We start from the raw sequence: 21,176 nt of genomic DNA on the forward strand, positions 1-21,176 counted from the left end.
TTTTGCATGTCTAATTTTAAAAATGCATTTTTGAACTGGGCATGGTGGAACACACCTGTAATTCTAGCTACTGAGGCAGGAAGATCGCAAGTTCAAGGCCAGCCTGGGAAAATCACACCCTTTCTCGAAATTAAAAAATAAAAAGAGCTGGGGATGTAGCTCAGTAGTAAAGCACTCTGGGTTCAATTTCCAATGCAATAAAAATAAATAAAGAATGGGCTGGGGTTGTGACTCAGTGGCAGAGCACTTGCCTAGCACATGAGAGGCACTGGGTTCCATCCTCAGTACCATATAAATAAAATAAAGGTATGGTGTTCATACTACTAAAAACCAAATATTTGGAAAATATGTATTTTTGAGGATTGTTCTTGATCAGCAAAGAAGTTGCATTTTCCTGAGCCACTGAATCATCAGAAAATGTCATTGTATTTCACTGCATGAAGGAAAGTAGCCGCTATTGGTTTGCTCAGGATCTTTCCCACTGTGATACCAGGGACAATTTTCTAGTTGTGGAGAAGCTGTTTGGCTGCTTTGTCAGGAGAGAGTGGTGTGCTCTTGGACTTGTCTGGTAACTTCTCTAATTTTTGTGCTATCATCTTGAAATAGGACAGTCAGACAGAGGTTCTCTGAGGACTGTAAACCTTGTTTTACTTAAATCTGCCAGGATTTCTTTCTGGAATTCCTTTGGTACCTGTTGCCAGGTTTCAAGAGATTGCTGTGATACATACCATAGAACAGGCCCTCAGTCGGGAAGGTGGAGTCGAGAAAGGTGTGGTGACAGATGGTCCAGGCCCCTTTGTGTACAGATTCAGTTCAAGATCCAAACCATCATGTGAAGGGTGTGAGGTGGTGGGCACTAGACTCGCGTGGGCGGGGCTTCAGATTCCAGTTCTGCCCCTGGCTAGGATTGCTGTGAGGGTTAAAAGAAGATAGTAGTCTTCATGCACAATGTGCATCCCCGGGTACATGGGAGGCCCCCCAAGGGATCTCCTGAGTGCTAGTAAGAATTAGGAGAAAGGAGTTGTAGATACAGTTGATCATGGTACAGATGTGTTTATAAAGTGCTGTTCCACTCCCCAGAGGTGGATTTTCTTTGCACAAAAAAACATTCATATCTGTATGTGGAAGTGGATGAGTATAGAATGATTAGGTTTTTTTGAGAGTTTTTTTTTTAAAAGATGGACATAATATCTTTCCTTTATTTATTTTTTTTTTATGTGGTGCTGAGGATTGAACCCAGTGCCTCACATGTGTGAGGCAAGCATTCTACCACTGAACTATAACCTCAGCCCTTGATTAGGTTTTTTTGTTTGTTTTTGTTTTAATATGATCCTGCAAGTTGCAGTTTGAGCATTTGCACTGACATGTCCTGGGATTTGACCTGGCTTTGCCCGACCCTGGAGCCTAGATGAAGAGGCTCCTGGGGACCAGGTGGCTCAGGACCCTGATGCTGAACTCTGGGCAGGGTGGGGCAGGATGGCTAGGCTCAATGTGACTCATGAAGACTTTCTTTCCTTGGGCAGATGGTGGAAGAGAGTGAAGAGCGGCTCACGGAGGAGCAGATTGAAGCTCTTCTCCACACTGTCATGAGCATTCTGCCTGCAGGGCCAGAGGCTGAGCAGACAAAGAATGCCAGTAGCGATGCAGCAATGGACGAAGAGGACCCAGCATAGAGGAGCCCGGTGGCCATTTCCTGGACATACAAAGGATTGCTTATTTGACTTTACCCTCTATCCCAATAGGCCCAATTTCATGGTTAGTTGGGGGGAAAAAATCACAAAAATAAGCTGAAAAGAAATGTCTGTGCCTCAGGGAGAAGAAACATGGTGGAGGCAGCTGAGGTTGTCAAGGCAGAGAGCTGAAGAGGGGAGAACAATGACTGGACCTCTCTGTGGTAGAAATACTTCCTCTGTGGCCTTTGCCACAGCTGTGGGAGGTCTGTATACACAGATGGCAAAATGCTCTTGCCTTTGATGGGCTCTGTCTTAATGAATTTCATCTGCTTCCCTAGGAACTTCCCAAGTCCCAAGCTCAGTGTGCTGTTGGGATGTGAGCTGAACTGTGAGAACAATTAGCTGGCTCAAGACTCCCAGAGCAGCACATAGTGGCTCTAGATTAAAATGAACCACAAAGTTGGCTCACCTTAAAGGAACTTCCTTGAGAGCAGAGATAAGAAAAAGAGATAAGACTGTGTCCAGCCTGCCCTTCTGAGGTTTTCTAAATGCCCCTTTCTTTTGCCCAAACAGACTTTGTTTACTGACCTACTAATGAGTCTTGAATGTTAGAGACCAACTCATTCCAATTCAAGGTAGAAACTCTAAACAGTATGACAGTGGCAACAGGAATACTGTGTTGGCTGTCTTTCTGACTGAGTCAGCAGCCCGGGCCACACACTGCCTGTTGAGACCAGGTGAGCTTTGTTTGCATGATGGGCAAGTCATTTACACCTTTAAAAGGGGCACAATTATTTAGCTCTTTTGTGAACAGATCATGTAAAAACTGGAGGTTGAAAAAATAAACCAGAAGATGATTAATAAGAGTTTGGATTTGCTTTCCATTGCAAGTTTGCATCAGTTTTTTAATGTAAAATATTAAGATAATTACAGTCAAAACATTTTAAGTGTTCTTTGGAAAGTTTATTTGTTCCAAGTATGCGATTGCCTTAGATCCTAGGAGTCTTGCTTAAAGTCTGATTTCTTGCATTCACAGGTCCCTGTTTGGGGAAGAAAATGCCCATAAACATTAATTTTCCAAATTGGTACTCATTTTGTTTAAAAGTTACTTGGATTACCTCTGCCCCTTATATTTCCCAGTCCATTTCAGACCTTTCTACTCCACTTGCAAGCAGTTGCATTGTGTCTGTCTCCACAGACTGAGGATCCACTGAAATGGCTTATGGGCGGCATTGGGTATACCAGGAGAGTTTATGCTAAGCTTTTCAGGTCTGGAGTTTCATCTGGAGCTATTGATTATCTGTCAGAGCATCCAGGTGCAGGTGTCATTTTTCTTCAAGAGTTTATATTGTTACAGATTGAAAAAGTAAAATATGACTTAAAGGATAAAATGTGATTTTTTCAAAAAAGGTTGAATCTGTTCTAAATTCTTTATCGGATTTCAAGAAAATTTTGTCTCTATATTTGGGGCCTGAATTTAGCCTCAGCAATCAGTCTCTGGAAGATTTAACCTTTATCAGAACATATCTAACATGCATAAGAAATACATACACCCTAATGTATATATTCCTGCCATGTTAAATGTTTCAGAAATAAGGTCATTTTATATAAGAAAACCAGGATCACATCTGGGGAGTGGAGCTTGCTTTTCATTTTGTATCTTTCTGTACTGTTTTAATTTTTGGCTATGTGACTGTTTTAGTCTTTAAAAAAAAAAAAAAAAATGTCCATTTGCTTGTTGCTCTTGGAATTGACAGTTGAATTTTCCTGAATGGAGGCTGAACCCAGCCCAGGCACTCTTGCCTTCTGGGAGGAGCTTGGAAGACTGCAGCATCTGACCAGGCCAGTGTCTGGCCTAGTGGCTGTCATTGGATGTTATGTGTGTAGATCTCTTTCGTTGTTCTTGACTTGTTTTGTCTTCTTACTTAGTTTGCTGGACAGAGTAAAGAGGAGACTTGTATTTGTAATGCCGCCAGCCTCAGCAATTTATTGAGACCCTGTCTTTAAAAAATAAAAAAGACTGGGGGTGTAGCTGAGTGTTAAAGTGCCTCTGGTTTCAGTCACCAGTACCAACAAAAAAAGGGCAGAAAGCAAGAAAAAGATTATTCAAAACTGTCTCCACAGGAAAAAAACTATGGATTCCAGAAAGCAATGGAATGATGTATTTAAGAAACTGAAATAAAAAAACTATCAACCAAGAAAATTTTGTACCTGAAAGTCTCCTTCAAATAAGGAAGAACTACCTCACACCAATTAGAATGGCTAATCTTAAATGACAATAGCAAAAAAGTATGGAGAAACTGAAACCTTTGTGTACTGCTGGTGGCAATGTGAAATGGCATAGCTGCTCTGAGAGGCAATATGACAGTTTGTCAGAAAATTTTTAAAAGAGAAGCACCATATCCTATTCCATTTCTTGGTGTATATGCAAAAGAATTGAGAGCAGAGTCTTGAGATATCTGTCATAACCATGTTCACAGCAGCATTGTTCACACCTGTGAAACAGTCTAGCTGTCTATTGATGGGTGCACCAGTGAGCCAGATGTGTCACACACGCTCAGTGGAATGTTACTTAAACTTGAGAAAGAGGGAAATTCTTACATTCTGTGACATGGAATGAGAACATCATACTGAGTTAGCCAGCCATGATAAGGAAAACACTATGATTTAAAATTTTTTTTTAAATATTTATTATTTTTTAGTTGTAGTTGGACACAATGTCTTTATTAGCCTCACATGTGCTAGGCAAGCACTCTACTGCTGAGCCACAATCCCAGCCCCGGAAAATAGTATGATTCCACCTTCATGTGGTACTTAGTGTAGTCAGAATCATAGAAACAAAAACTAACATGGCGGTTGCCAAGAACTTGGGGGAGGAAGGAATGGGGAGACATTGTTTACTGGTGTGGAGTTTCAAATTTCACCAAATGAAAAGTTATGGAAAGGTATGATAGTGATGTTTCTCAACAGGTGGCATGTGTTTAACATCTCTGAACTAGACACTTAATGGCTAGGATGGTAAGTTTTTATGTGTGCTTTACTACAACAAGAAATGTAAGAGATTGTTATAACTTCAGGATATTATATATAATCGCCCATGGTAACCACAAAGAAAATAGCTATAATGTATACAAATGGAAATGAGAAGCTAGTTAAAACGTCATAGTAACAAACTTAACTGAACAAAAAAGAAGGTAGTAATGGAGGAAATGAACAAAAACAATACATATAAAAATGGCAAAAATAAGTCATTCCCTATCAGCACTTACTTTAAATGTAAATGGATTAAATTCTCCAATCAAAAGGCAAAAGTTGACGGGATAGATTTAGAAAACATGATCCAATGATGTGCTATCACCAAGAGATTCACTTCAGATTTAACACACAAATAGGTTGGAAGTGAATGGGTAAAAAAATATATTTCTTGAAAATAGTAACCAAAAGAGAGCAGAAGTGAATATACTAATATCAGACAAAATATTCTAAATTTTAAATAAGAAGTTTACAATAAACAAAATGCTTTGTAAATAGTTTTTTAAAAAGATATTGAAAGGTTCAACATGGCAAGAATATTTAACAATAATTATATGTTTACATCTGTAAAAAATAGCCCATACAAATACATGAGGCTAAAATTGACAATTGAAGAGAACAATGATTGCCTAATTATAGGAGACCTCAGTATTCCTTTCAATACAGAATAGAACAATGAGGTGAGATTGGTAAAGAGATTCAGGACTCCAACAGCGTCACTGACCGGGCCTAACAGACATGAAGACATTTCCCTCAAAAACAATACCACACACACTTTCCAAGTGCATGTGGAACATTCTCCAGGAGGAAACATGTATCAGGATAAGACAAGATGATGCACTCTTTGTTGCAGCACTGTAGATTGAACCCAGGACACTTACCACTGAGCAACACCCCCAGCCCTTTTTATTCTTTGAGACGGGGCCTCAAGTTGCTGAGGCTGACCTCCAAATGTGATTCCCCTTCCTCAGCCTCCTGAGTAGCTGGGACCACAGAGCTGTGTGCTATTTGCCCAGATAAGAATAAATTTTTAATTAATTAATTAATTATGCTGGGGATTGAACCCAGGACCTTGTGCATACGAGGCAAGCATTGTACCAACAGCCACATACCCAGCCCAAGAACAAATTTTAAAGTATGGTAATTATACAGACTCTCTTCTGATTGCCATGGAATGAAACTAGAAATCAGTAACAAAAGAACTGGAAAATTAAAGGCTTCTAGCTCAATGGTAGAGCACTTGCCTTGCATGCATGAGACACAGGGTTCGATCCTAACACAACATAAATATATAAAAATAAGCCTAATAAAGGTATTGTGTTCATCTACAACTAAAAATACTTTTTAAACTGGAAAATTAACAGTTATGTGGAAACTAAACAGGTTTATGAACCAATGATACAAAGAAGAAATCACAAGGGAAATTAGAAAATGAGACAATGAAATCACATTCCATAATTTAAGGGTTGTGGCAAAAGCAGTGCCAGATGAAAATGAATAGTTGCAAATACTTCTATTTTAAAAAGAAACAAATTTGCAACCTAAACAGATACCTTAAGGAAATGGGAAAAAGAGAACAAGTTAAAACCAAAGCTAACAGAAAAAAATTAGATTTTATTATTTTGAAAAACTTAAGAGATAGGATTGTGGCTCAGTGATAGAGCATTTGGCTAGCATGTGTGAGGCACTGGATTCAATTCTCAATACCACATGTAAATAAATAAAGGTCCATCAACAATAAAAATATTTTTAAAAAACTTAGATAAGAATAAGAAAAAAATCAAAATTTAGTTCTTTGAAGAGTAACAAATGAACAGTTAACTAGATTGGCTAAGTGAAAAGAAAATTCAGATTGCTAAAATCAGAAAGAGGACCTTGCTACTGACTAAGGATTATAAGAAAGTATGATGGACAGCTAGCTGTACATCAGCAAATTTGACAACCAGAACGAAATGTGCAAATACCTGCAAACCTGCCAGGCAAGTGCCAAGAAAGAAAAAAATCTTGGGGATGCGAGTTTGGCTCTGGTAGAGCGTGTGCTCTAACCCTAACCCTGACTCAATCCCCAACACCAGAAGATAAATGAAAAAGCTAAGAAAATCTCAATAGACCACAGCTTTTAAAGACTGAATCTAGGGGTTGGGGCTGTGGCTCAGCAGTAGAGCACTTGCCTAGCATAGTGAGCCCCTGGGTTCAATCCCCAATACCACATAAAAGTAAATAAACAACGGTGTATGTGTGTGTGTGGGTGTGTGTGTGTGTGTGTGTGTGTGCACGCGCGCATATGACTGAGTCTATAATCAAAGCCCTGTGTTAAAGAAATGCCCTCCTGGGCTTCACTGATGAATTCTACCAAGCATCCTCCAAGATGCTGAAGAAGGGAAGCACTTCCTAACTGTGAGGCCAATACAAACCTCAATACCAAATCTAGATGATACCACCTCAAGAAGAGAGAGCTAAAGACCAATTTCCCTTGCAAATTTTGATGCAGAATCCTCAAGAGAATACACTAGTGTATAAGGACAGTGATGCACTGTGACTTAATGATATTTATTCCTGGATGTAAGGATGCCTCAAGTAAGAATCAGTAGGCATTATGTACCACATCAACAGAACAAGGGGGAACCTGCCTACAGGCATATCAGCTCAGAAAAAGCAGGTGACAGGATATAAAATCAACACAAACTTCAGTTGCATTTTCTTACCCCAACAACAAACAATCTGCAAATCAGTAAAACTATTCCATTTGTAACCACATTGAAAATAAAAAAGTTCCAGCTACTTGGGATTTTGTGGTCTGAGGGGGTTGGTTGAGCCCAGGAGTTTGAAACAGCCTGGGCAGCATAGCAAGACCCTGTCTTTAAAAAATAGTTAAGATTCAAAATGACCAAGAAAAATATTTGAATGCTTAAAAACAAAACAAAAGACTTTAAAACCTTGCTAAAGGAAATTAATACAAATCAATGGAAAACATTCCACGTTCTTTGTGTGTGTGTGTGGTGCCGGGGATTAAATCCCAAGGCCTCCCGCTCCAACTAGGCAAGTTCTCTGGCATTGAGGCACATCCCCAGCCCACATTCCATGTTCATGCATTGGAAGATGTGTCAGTGCTACCTAAAGTGACTGATATATTCAACATAACTCTTATCAAAATCCCAATGGCTTTTTTTTTTTTTTTTTAGTTGTAGGTGGACACAAAGCCTTTATTTTATTTTTATGGTGTGCTGAGGATCGAACCCAGTGCTTCACCCAAGCTAGGCAAATGCTCTACCGCTGAGCAACAACCCCAGCCCCCCAATGACTTTTTTTTGTGCAAATAGAAAAACATTTAAAACTTCAGGTGGAACTTCAAGGGACCTTGAGTAGCTAAAATAAACTAATTTTTTAAAAGTTGGAAAGGGTAGGGGCTGGGGTTGTGGCTCAGTGGTAGAGCACTTGCCTAGCATGTGCAAGGACCTGGGTTTGATCCTCAGTACCACATACAAAAAAAATAAAGGTATTGTGTCCAACTACAACTAAAAAATAGATATTTTTAAAAAGGCTGGAAAATTGCTTATTGATCTCAAAATATAGTACAAAGTGAATAACCAAAATAGAGTTATACTGGCATAAATGCAGATATATAGATGAACAGGGTAGGAGAGCCCAGAAGCAAAGCCCTCACGTAGGACAGATGGTTTTCATCAAGGGTGTCAGTGCCCTTCTGTCACGACACACGACTAAAGTGGTCAAGGTCACTCCAAGTGAATTTTGGCTAAATAAAGATACAGACACAGCCCTTTGGGGTTCAGTGACCACTCCTTGGGCACAGCTTCCACAAGGGGGCAAGGCAGGCAAGAAAGAGAGCACGCCTCTAACCTGGGTTATTGGGGAGAAGCCATTCAAAGAAGGCAAGGGGCAGAGTTACAACAAACAAGTGGGTATAATCCAGCCCCATCGGATGACGCCCACCCTCGAGCTGCACCTCTCTTATCCAAGAAGTGAACATGTAACCCTGGAATTCTTGGTCACTCGCATCTGGTCTTCACAGAAGCTTCCGGCTTTGTCAGTTTCTCACACAGCCGTCTGATTCCCTGGTGTACACATACTTCATCTGTGGTTCCTAGCTCATAAATCTGCCCTTTTGTACTTGGTTCCTGAAGCAGCTTTCAGAACAGCTTCGAAATACTAAAGGTGAGTCGTCATTACTGTTGTTTATAATATAGTAACATGAGGTACTTCAGGGCACAGGAAGCAGTGTTTCTGGCCTTCTACCCTCCTTCACCTGCTCCTTCTCCCCAAGGGATGCTGCAGAAGCTAGAATCATCATTTTCCCAGCCTTTCCCCCTTAGAACTGGCCTTAAGCTCTTGGCCTGCCTTGTCTGATAGTAGATAGTAAGACCCCATTTTAGAAGGATCCTTTTCCTTACTCTGGAGGGAGCAGCACTTTGCAGGCAGCCAGGAAGGTGTACACAGGCCTTGCTGCATTTCCCTACTCGGCCTGATCATAGTGGATCACACCCATATTGTCTAATCGTGCTTCCGCAGGTTCGCCCATGCTTCAGCCATGCACACAGGGCGAAATCCCATAGAAGCCCAAAGGAAGGGCCTCAGTGAACATCTGGGTAGCTGAGCACATGGAGGACAGCAGGATGTTGAGCAAAATGTGTCCACATAATGGACAGTGCTGCGCCCAACTGTACTGGGAGGGCAGCTCCTGCACTCTGGACCCTTCCCTGCCTGCCTCTTCATGCAACTGTTATTTGTGTCCTTGTCTGCATCCTGTACATAATAACTGGGAAGTGTTTGCCGGAGTTCTATGAGCCACTCTAGAAAATTAATTGAACTCAGAAAGGGGGCATGTGAACCCCACTTCGTAGCCAGTTAGTCAGAAGTTCCAGAGGCCCAGACTTGCCACTGGTGTTGGAAGCAGAGAGCAGTCTCAGCCCCTGTGTCAGAAGTGTGGTAAAGGATACCCAGCTGGTGTCTGCTGTGGACCTGGTGGCTTGGTGGCCAGTGGGGAGAAGCCCCCACATATGTTGTGATCATGGAAGAGACTTGTGTTGGGAGCCTGTTAGGAAGAAATGAATCTGAATTGGGTTTATCTCTATGTCCTGCCAGCCAATGGGCTCATGCACTCATTTCCTGAAGGGATTCTTATGTGTTGATCATACAGGCTTTGGGCTGTCTGGGGAGATTGCCAACCACCAGGAAGAGAGCAGAGATGTTGAACGACCATCTTCACTATTCACTAGTGAGTTGCAGCTGTGGATAGAGTTTCAAATGAGAGGGAACCAAGGCAGCACATCATGGAGATCCTGAGCCTGCTGGGGGAGTCAGGAGGTTCTAGAGTAGTGTATGGGCATGAAGGATGAGTAGACCGTGGTCCTGAGGATACTTCAGTGTTTTCTAGCCCGTGCTTTCGTGCATACTGTGCCATCTGCTTGTACTACCTGGTTTTTCAAATACCCAGATTCCAGCTCGAGAGCTGCTCCTGCCCTTCTCTGAGAAATCCTTCCTGAGCACCTTGTGCTGCAGGGCCACTCTGCTGTGGACAGGACCATCTGTTCCTGACCCAGCTCTAAGCCAGATATGGCCCTGCATGTGTAGCGATGCTTGCCTGGCCCTCTTGTGTTCATCAGAAACTGCCCCTGATTCCACTTCTGTTCAATTCAAGGTGAGTCACATCTGCTGTGTGTCCACATAGGATATTGGGGACAGCAGTGATGACAGGACTTGGCTTGAAATGATCTTAACTTTTTTATTGCTCAGTAAAACACAGTTACCAAAAAGTTCTATACAAGACATGGGTCATGAGGAGGGAATGATACGGACAGCTTGTGATTGTGGGTTAAAATTCATAGCTCAATGGATTACAAGGAGAGCATCCTTGTTAACAACTCCCAGGTCAAAAGCAGAGCTCGGCCAGCTGCTCCAGAGCCCTACTTTTACCCAGTCCCAGATGCAGTCCTGAGCCTGCTGGGAGAGTCAGGAAGGTTCTCGAGTAGTGTGTGGGCATGAAGGGTGAGTAGACCATGGTCCTGAGGATACTTCAGTGTTTTCTAATGCTCTTTGGTTTCCTGCCTGGTTCATGCCCATGTGGGCATCCCTTACTATGATTGTTCTCTTTACTCTTGGTAGTTTGTTTTTTTAACATACCTTCAAGTCTCTTCATCGCAGGCATAGCCTCTATCTCATATTCCTCAGAGAAGAGCCCAGGCTGTTTGGTCTGTAGGCTTCCCCATAGCCCTGGGCTTTGCTGATGCCTCCTTACAGTACCACTAAACTGGTTGCTCTGTCTTGAGTTTATCTTGCAGTTTAGCATTTGAATGCAGAAGCTAGTACTATTCAGGTGTGATCCCTCTGGGATGACAGATGGTATTGTGTATCTATCTGTGATAAAGGCAGTTGTTGATTCTCGGTGCCTATATCTGTTAGGTCACAGGGGATCCCAACTCTAGTTCTATCAAATCTATTCCATTTATTTATTTTTATTTTTTAACTTGTTCTGCTTAGTTCAGATCAATTCCATTTATAAAATGGGATTTTTTAAATATTTATTTTTTAGTTGTAGTTGGACGCAGTACTTTTATTTATTTTCATGTGGTGCTGAGGATGGAACCCAGGGCCTCTCATGTGCTAGGCACACACTCTACCACTGAGCCACAACCCCAGCCCCAAATGGGATATTTTTATAATGAGATATTTTCCCTCTAATATGTATTCAGGTACATATTTGGAGGAAATATATTTAAAACTAAAAACTGTCAATGCAAAAATCGCTCTCTACAAAATTCAGGGAAAAAGCAGTTGTAGTATTGAATAAGCATTGAGCCAGACTGTACTACACATTATAGGCAATCTGTTTAGGAGACTGTGGAGGAAATCACCGGGCACATGGCCATTTTTCTATGGCCAGGCAGATGCAATCCAGTACATACATAGGAATTATCTATCAAAAGGAAAAATGAAACTTCTTGGGTTTGTTTTTTGGTACTCGGGATTGAACCCAGGGGTGCTCTACCACTGAGCTACAACCCAGCTCTTTAAAATTTTTTTTTTTTTTTTTTTGAGACAGGGTTTCACTGTGTTGCTGAAGTGACCTTGAACTTGCCTCCGAGTCACTGGGATCATAGGCGTGCACCACTGTGTCTCACTTCTTGACTCCTCTTTATCTCTTTCATTTGCGTTGAAATCATTTTGCTGTCTTCTGTGATTTCTTCACAATTTAAATTTTTTCGTTCCTATTTCTTTATGACATTATTGTGTTTGTTTCCTGTTGTTTTTTTTTTTTTGCTTTTTTTCTTTCTTATTTACTAATTTCTGAGTTTTTCTCAATTCATTTAATGTGGTGTTTTCATGTCTCAAATTATTTTCTTAATGATTTTTAGCTGGTCTTAAATTAACAGGTCCAAACTTATAGGAGGAATCTAAAATGGACTTCCAGGAGCAGAGAGTGGGATGGTGGTTGACAGACGGGGGCAAGGGAGGTACACAGATTTTCAGTTATACAAGATGAGTAAGTCCCAAGATGTCTCCTATAGCAGGACGTACAGTTAGTAATACTACATTGTGCATGCAAAGATTTGCAGAGAAGGTAATCTCACCACAAGTGTTCTTGTCACAAGAAGTCATAGTAATAAATCAAGAGTGTAGGAAGAAACTTCCAGGGTGATGGGTAGGTCAATGGCATAGACCACAATGCTTTCAGGGTCGTGTATCCATCTCCAGATTTCATCAAGTTGTTTGTGTGAAATATACAAGCTTTATCTCTAGATCAACGTTGTCTCAATACAGTGGATTGGCCAGGTGCAGTGGTGCACTCCTGTAATCTTGGAGGCTGAGGCAGGAGGATCACAAGTTTAAAGCCAGCCTCAGCAATTTAGTGAAGTCTTAAGCAATTTAGTGAGACCCTTTCTCAAAAAAATAAAAAGGGCTGGGGATGTGGCTCAGTGGCTAAGCACCTGTGGATTCAGTTGCCATTATCAAATAAAAATAAAGTGGTTCACTATTTTATGAGCCTGCTTTTCTTGATATCCCATCATTACCTTTCAGAGCTGCTATGTTGCTGGTTGGTTGGTTGTGCTGGTAGCAGGCCCGCCCTGGCCCCTGGGGACTCAACCCCCAGTTCTTTGTTATGCATGTCAATGTGGCCAGCTCACAAGGCCGTGATGCCCTGTTTATCTGCCTCACGCATATGTGTCTCTCGGGAACATCTTGACCTGTTCGAGCCTCCTGATAGGGGACGGTGATGTGACGGTGCCGCAGTTCGTTCGGCTGCAGCAAAATAATCAGGGGGGTGACGAACAACTTCTGTAGCTTGATACAGCAGGAGTAGGAGCCGTTTATTGCAGGACAGGAGCGGTATTTATACATTCCGCACAGCTTATCTTAATTAGCATAAACTAGATACATCAGTCAACCAATAAGGAATCTCCACACTTAATGGCTTGTTTTTGTTACTTCTCAAACCACTCCCTCTGGCATTTTGCCAGGCACCATCCAAACTTGTTTACGAACTCTAATATTCCCCTGGCAAAATGCCAGGTGTTATTTTTGACTTGTTTACAGACTAACATTTCCCCCTTTTGTTTAATTTAAATAATGACCATAGTGGTTTTTACAGAAACACCATAAATAACCTGCTACAAACAGAAAGGGAGGATACAAAATGCCACAATACCAAGCCAATTGATGGCTCCATGCAAGAAGCCCTTGGAAAAATTATACCAGCAATGACACCTTTAGCAAAGATACCGAGTTACAATTTGTTATAGATTACAGTTTGTTGTCTCAGTCCAGGTAAAGCAGTGTCTCAATAGATTAACTCACAGTCCAGGTAAATCACAGTCCAGGTAAATTCTGCAGGCAGCTAGCTTAAATCACAGTCCAGGTAAGTTCTGCAGGCAGCCAGCTTAATCCGAAGTCTCCTCTGGTTCTCAGCCGAAGTCTTGTCCAGTTTTCAGCAACACTGGAAATTCTTCCACCCTCATCCTCACCGGCACTGGGACGAAGGCAGGAACTCCGGATGGCTAAAGAAAATCCTGTAGCATTCTACTAAGAAAACAACCTTCTGAACAATTTAGTACATTATCTCAAGGTTTTCTACATTTGAAATAAGCATTAATAGTGCGCATTACTCATTAGCTTCCAGGTATGGGAGAACCATTGTAGCTTAGTTATTGGCATTGAAAATGAGCAAACATCAGGGACGCTAGTAGCGTCTTCTGCTGGCTGTAGCATCCGGGTAGCCCCAGATCGCCCTGGGGAGGGTCCCGGACTCAAACTGCTACTGGGCACAGGGAGCAAGAGCCTGCGAGACTGTGCCTCCAGGTCAGGTCTAGATTTGGGCTCGCAGCAGTGGAAGAGCCAGCTCCCCGGCCAGGAGGCCTGGAAGAGCCAGTTGCCGCCGCCTCTTGGAAAATCCTTGCTGCACTGTGACTGGCTTGCACACTCGGCAGCCGCCTCTCCGCTTCACGCACCCTCCGGTAACGAAAAGTATTTAGTAATAGCCTTTTGCTGCAACTTTTTTCCTGATAATCCTTCCTCCTCTGATAATCTTTCTTCTTCTGAACTTTCTGTTTCTTTCTGACTAGAGTTCCTGGGCTTCTATCAACACATGCCCTAACTATTCTTGGTTCCATTGGGGTGCCTTCTTCCCTTAGTAATTTACTTCTCACCCCTTCCATATTTTCATCACAAAGACAATACAATACACTGAGACAAAACAAGACACAAACATACTGTATCAATCTTCTCCATTTTCTTGAAATGACCATTTTTCCTCTCGCCCTATCTTCCTAGGGACGAGCAGATTTGCTCCCGTCCTATCTATGGACGGGCAGCTTATTTCGTCACTTACCCCCGAGTGTCTCGGGGCTCCCCGTAACAGGCCACCATCTGCTGCAGTCCGGCTGCAGCAAAATAACCGGGGGGTGACGAAAAACTTGTGTACGTTGATACAGCAGGAGTAGGAGCCGTTTATTGCAGGACAGGAGCGGTATTTATACATTCCGCACAGCTTATCTTAATTAGCATAAACTAGATACATCAGTCAACCAATAAGGAATCTCCACACTTAATGGCTTGTTTTTGTTACTTCTCAAACCACTCCCTCTGGCATTTTGCCAGGCACCATCCAAACTTGTTTACGAACTCTAACATTCCCCTGGCAAAATGCCAGGTGTTATTTTTGACTTGTTTACAGACTCTAACATGACGGTAACCCAAGGACGCAGTTATTACTCTTCCCTCCTCACTTTTGAGTGATTTCCCGCAGCTGTTAAAAAGATATATAAGGGGAACAAATTTGGCAATAAAGCGCGCACATGCTCCCTCCTGGATGAAGAACCTTGGTGTCCTGTGTATTTTTTAACCCCGCCGTCCCTCGCCGGACTCGGCTCCGTTAGCCGGACGCGGCAGGTTGGTTTTTAATCTTGATACCAGGGATTGAACTCAGGGGTGCTTTTCCACTTAGCCACATCCCCAGCCCTTTTTATTTTTTTTTATTTTGAGATAGGTCTCACTAAGTTGCTTAAGACCTCACTAACTTGCTGAAGCTGGCTTTGAACTCATGATCAGCCTCCCAAGCTATTAGGAGTTACCATGCCCGGCCTGCCTGCTTTTTTAGTTTTTGTTGTAGATGGACATGATACCTTTATTTTTACTATTTATTTTTATGTGGTGCTGAGGATGGAACCCTGTGCCTCACACATGCTAGGCAAGTGCTCTGCCACTGAGCCACAGCCACAGTTCTGGCCCATCTGTTTTTTAAGTAGTGTTTTATTGGAATACAACCATGTGCATCTTTTGTGTATTGCTTATGGGTGCTCTTAGTCTGAATCAGCAGCGCTGAGGAGCTACACCATGGACTCTGCCCTCCAGAATGTGTACCTGCTGGCCCTTTGTCACTCTGGCCTAGGACTTCCCTTGTCTTGGGTGCCTTGGCCCTGTTCCGTTTTTTGACAGCCCCCATAGTTTCTCCTCAGTATGGGGCCTGGGCTGGAAAGGATCCCTCACCAGCTGGTTTGGAGGGTTCACAGTGATGCTCAAGATATTTCAGCTCTTAGCACCAAGCCTTTGCCCTCACCCACGTCTTTTATTGTAGTAAAATACGCACAACATTAAATGTACCATTTTTAGGCTTATGACTTAGTAGCTTAAAGTATATTCCCAATGCTGTGACCATCACCACTGCAATTTCCAGAACTGTGACTCTCATTCTTCCCCCTCAGCCCTGGTACCCTCTTCTGTACTCTGGGTACCTTGCATGGTCCATCTGTGTCTGGCTTATTTCACTACATATGAATTTTCAAGGTTTGTCCAACGTGTGCCATTATCCAAATTCCATCCTTTTTATGGCCAGCTAATATTCCTTTGTATATCTCTGCCATGCTTGCATACCCTTTCATCTGTTGATGGGCACTCGACTTGTTTCCCTATCTTGGCTGCGCTAAATGCTCACATGCAAGTGTGTCTGAGTCTCTGCTTTTAATTGTCTGTGTGAGATGGGATTGCCTGCCCTGTGGCAGTTCTGCACCTGATGTTCTGAGGAGTTGCCCAGGTGTCTTCCACAACAGCTGCTGTTTTACACTCCAAGGAGCCGTGCATAGTGCGAGTTCCAGCCTCCTATTCCTCACCAACTCTGGGGATTCTTCGATTTCTGGGGGTTTTCTTCCCCGCTTATTTCTAAGAGTAGCCATCCTGAGCAGTATGAAGTAGTATCTCACATTGGCTTTGAGTTGCAATTCTCTAAGGATTACTAGTTGAGTGTCTGTTCGTGTGCAGATTGGCCACGGGTGTCTCTTGGGCAGATTGGCCACGGGTGTCTCTTTTGGAGACGCATCCATTTGAATTTGTCTTTTTGGTTTTCTGTTGCTCATAACACAACACAGACTGGGTCTCTTGAGAGGGAGGAGGTCAGATTAGGCCAGGGAGTGAAGCCCATGCTGAATACCATGCGTCAGTCACAAGGGGAGGGAGAGAGACCAAAGGGACATGTTACACCCTGTGCTGTGGCACTGCTAGTGAGAAAGTCATCGCCAGATGCCCCTCAGCCTTGGCTCAGGACAGTGGGCCAAAGTGTCGTTCCTCTGTTTACAACTCACACAGCCCCTCCTGGTCATCCTGTTTCTGAAGCTCCTTCCTTGTGGGTCCCAAGCACCCCTAACCAGAGTGGGGCAAGGGGGGTCGGGCAGGCAGGCCATGGCTGTGACATGTGGGTCCCCAGGAGAGCACTCGCTGCTCACACTGGTGCCCTGTGTGAAGCTCCGTGGGTCACTGCTTGTCCCCAGGCTTAGCTGGGTCAGTAGCTGGGGTCACAGACCAGAGGGCTCATGTTGACCTTTCTCAGGACAACTGGGCAGGTTCTGGGTTAAAAGGCCCCGTTCTTCCCCTGGGAAGGCAGAGAACATAGGCAGGGTGGGGTCCTGGGTCGAGGAGCCAGAGTCCTGAGTCATAAGCAGACCATGGAGTCAGGGCCAGGGCAGGGCACCCCGAGCCAGAACAACTAGAGGGAAACACAGGCTGAGTGCTGGGATCCGGGGGAGATGGCCAGATGCAGGTGAGGTCACGGGAGGGGACTATAGTCGGGACAGCAGCCAGCACAGGCCCCAGCCAGGCAGGATCACACGGGGTGAGCTGGGAGAGCTCTGTGTTGGAGGTCTCCCCATTAGCCCAGGGCTGGGGCTCAGAGGTCGGGCGTGTGCTCTTGCTGTGGACGCCCCAAGATCAGGCTGCATGATAGGCATCCGCCTCTCCAACTGCAGTCGGGGACTCCCGTGGGCCCCTCAGGCCCATCAGCAGGGGTCACCATACTTGGCTCCTCCTCTTTTGGGTCAGCCGTCAGCCCCCAGCCCGCCTTATGCAGAGTCTTTCTATGTAATGCCTCCTTTTCCCACACTTTTAAAACTACTGGAAATAAATTCAAATTCATAAAAAGTTGCAAAAATAAAAGAAGCACAATATAAACATAAATGTACATTTTCCCCAAATCATCTTGAAATGAATTAAGCCCCATGCCACACTGGATGGTCATTTCTGTTTATTCCTGCCTTTCAGCTCATAAGCAGTGAGACGGTGAGGGGCGCCAGGTGCTGCTGTGCTCTTCATCAAAGTTGCCTCTGCATTCAGCCCTGGCCCCACGGCGCCTGTCCTGGCCTCATCCAGCCTTCACCGTGATGGCTGCCAGCTTCAGCACCCCTCCACCTTTCCACCTGCCCTCCTTTCCTTCTGTGAGTGGGAGACCTTATCTGTCCCTGGTTATGGACTCACATAAGGAATGTGTGGGTTCCTGTTTTTAACAACTTACAACTCATTACGTAATTATTTTCACACTCAGATTGTCACAGATTTGCCTGTGGGAACCCATTCAGGCTGTCTCCTCTGCCCTTGTAATGTAATCCATACTTTTTTAAAATCACTTCCTTGCTTTGGTGTAAAAGGATTTTCCTGCCGTGTGTTTCGCCAGCCCTGGGCTCTGCCTCTTCTCTGAGAAGCCCTGATTTCTTTTGGTGGGTGGCACTAAGGAGACACTGAAGATTCCGTGTATTCGCTGCTTTGCTGCTTGGCTCTTTCAGTGGACAGAGTTAGGAAATAGGTGCATGTGCATTCACACAGATCTGCATGCTCATCTGCACATTCGTAATGCGTGATGACACAAGCCTCATACATATTTAGAAACCATTCATTCACTTGGACCCCTCCCTGTGGTGCTTTAGCTCCTGCCTTCCCTGCTCCATATTTGCACTTCCTTCTTCCTCAGTGAGAATCTGTTTCCCAGCTATATCGACACATCAGCTTCATCTTCTATTGTGAATGGCTTCACCCAGACCATTAGCAGCATCACACCTAGGATTGGTTCACAGTTCTCCTAACCATACAACTGCCCCCTAACTGAGGGTGTATAGTCAAACACTGTGTTCAGTTACTGGAATTTGTTCCTTTCCCCCACTTTCAGTGTGGTTATGGAACTATTTTGCAATAGAATCAGTTTAATTATTTTCAGTTTTTATTTTATTTTCATTCACATGTGTGTGTGTGTGTATATATATATATATATATATATATATATATATATATATACACACACACATATGTACATACATATAAAATATATTTTGAATATGTAGGATACTGCCATGCTTTTAAAACTCAAAACTATCAAAAAGGTGTACGCTGGGACTGAGACTGTAGCTTAGTGGCAGAGCATTTGCCTAGCATGTTCAAAGCACTGACTTCGATCCTTAGCACCATAAACAAAATAAAGGCATTCTGTCCAGTTTAATTTACAACTACAAAATTAAAAAAAAAATAGTACACTCAACCAGAGGGCGGGAGAGAGGCAGGGGAGAGGGGGACATGCTGGGGAGTGACATTGGTCAAATCATTATTGTTGTGCTATGTGCTTGTACTAATATGGAACAACAAATCCTGTCATCACATACTGCAATGCACCAGTGAAAAACGTGGAAAAGGGGTGTATGCTCAGAGATGCATCATTCCTACCTCTTCTGCTCACCCTGTGTATGTAAACAGCTGCATCATCTTCTGATTTGTGTCTTATTTTATGATAAGCAGAGATATGAATGTTTTACTTTCCCCTTTCTCATGCAAAAGACAGAATACATACATGTACTTTTCTGCAGTGTAGTTTCTTCACCTAACATCTTCTGGAGGTCACTTCCTTTCAGTCCATAGAAATGGTCCTTGTTCTTGGAGCTCTGTGGTATACACGCCAGTCTGGTCAACCGGTCTCCTCTATGTGGACATTTAGATAGTTTCCAGTATTTCTAGTTTAAATTTTTGCAGTGAATACATGTTTTTGAACTGTTGACAGCATGTCTTCAGGACAGACTCCTAGATGTGGGATTGTGGGGTCACACAAAGCGGGTGTTAGTGTGTTTTTTTGCTGCATAGTAAGTTACTGCATACTTACTATGCAAACACCCATAGTTTTACAGGTCAGATATATTTAGGGTGCCTGGGTTGTCATAGGCATCAATCAAGATGTCGGCTGGTCTTACTTGGAAGTTCTAGAAAGAATCCACTTCCAAGAAATTCAGTGACAGGACTCAGTTGCTAGCTCAGAGGTCTCCATGTTGCTGCTGCCTATCAGCTGGAGGCTTCTTCAGTTTCCAGAGGCTGCCTGACATGTAAACCAAGTGGCCCCTCAGATGGGGGTCCAGCCAGCAACTGTGTGTGCAGTCGTTCTCAGGCTCAGGAATCCTCTGGCTTCATCCAGGCACCATGGTGCACGTCTGTTATCCCAGCTACTTGGGAGGCTGTGGAAGAAGGATGACAAGCTTGAGGCCAACCTGAGCAACCTAGAGAAATCCTATCTCAAAATTTAAAAAAATAAATAAATAAAGGGGTGGGGAGATAGCTCAGTGGTAGAGTACTCCTGGGTTTAATCCCCCAGTGGCACAAAATAAGAAAGAAAAAAAAAGAACTGCTCTGACTTCTGTCAAAGACACAGGTGCAATCTAGTTAAAGTGGTAAGAACAGATTTAATTTTTTTATATGTGGTGCTGAGAATCGAACCCAGTGTCTCACATGCTAGACAAGCACTCCATCACCAAGCTATAAACCCAGTCTAAGGACAGATTATAATCAGTATCAGTATTGCAATAGGGAAGAGTCCAGAGCAAGTGAAACTCAACTTTGTTAATTTTTTAGAGAGGTGGCTGTGCATTTTAAAGAAAGAATGAACAAGTAGGAGGGGGCTAGCAGGTTCTCAGTATAGAGCCAAGAAAGGGAAAGCTACAGGGCTGGGGATGTGGCTCAAGCAGTAGCAAGCTCACCTGGCATGTTTGCGGCCCGGGTTCGATCCTCAGCACCACATACAAACAAAGATGTTGTGTCCGCCGAAAACTAGAAAATAGATATTAAAAAAAAAAAATTCTCTCTCTCTCTAAAAAAAAAAAAAAAAAAAAGAAAAGAAAAAAGAAAGGGAAAGCTACAAAAGGGTAGGCCAGTGTGAGTGTGATTATGCCCACCGCATTTGCCAGCTGGCCATTACTGGAGTTAGGGGGCTCTCTTCCCACCGGCTGGGAGATCTTACCCCTAGATGTTGGCACAGAGTAAGAGTGGTACAGCCTTGAGCTGATAGAAATCGCCTTAGTTTGCTATAGTCTTTGTGGTCAAGGTCAAGGCCTAGTAGAGAAAAGAGTTCAGAGGAGCCTGGTGAGAGTTTGGTCAAGTATCTTTGTCACTTCTGGCACCTGCCAGGGAATTCCACTTTAAAAAAAAAAAAAGTGGAATTTAAAAAGAAAAGGGCTTACGGATTAGACAAGGCTCACTGCATGGCAGATGGATCTGGAACGTCCCCCCAGGCCCGGGTGCTGAAGGCTGGTCCTCAGCAAGGCACTCGTGGAAGTGGAGGAACCTTAAGAGGCGGGCCTGGCAGAGGTCTCAGGTCACTGGGGCGTGCCCTCAGTGCAGACTGTGAGGTGCTGGTCTCTTGCTCTCACCCTCTCCTTCCTGCTGCAGTGA

General features: G+C 43.5%; 1 protein-coding gene across 2 annotated transcripts in view; it reads left to right on the forward strand.

Annotated features, from left to right (window-relative positions):
- Nucleotides 1-3,876, forward strand: part of Crcp (CGRP receptor component) — a 34,718-nt gene extending 30,842 nt beyond the window's left edge. For both annotated transcript variants that reach the window (XM_027948626.2, XM_071605808.1), the window contains one exon: nucleotides 1,524-3,876. In XM_027948626.2, coding sequence (XP_027804427.1) covers nucleotides 1,524-1,673 — 150 coding nt within the window. In that variant the 3' untranslated portion in view covers nucleotides 1,674-3,876. The remainder of the gene's footprint in view (nucleotides 1-1,523) is intronic.
- The last annotated feature ends 17,300 nt before the right edge of the window (nucleotides 3,877-21,176 follow it).

The sequence above is a fragment of the Marmota flaviventris genome, chromosome 19 (assembly GCF_047511675.1).
Source record: "Marmota flaviventris isolate mMarFla1 chromosome 19, mMarFla1.hap1, whole genome shotgun sequence".
In the NCBI taxonomy this organism is placed as follows: Eukaryota; Metazoa; Chordata; class Mammalia; order Rodentia; family Sciuridae; genus Marmota; species Marmota flaviventris.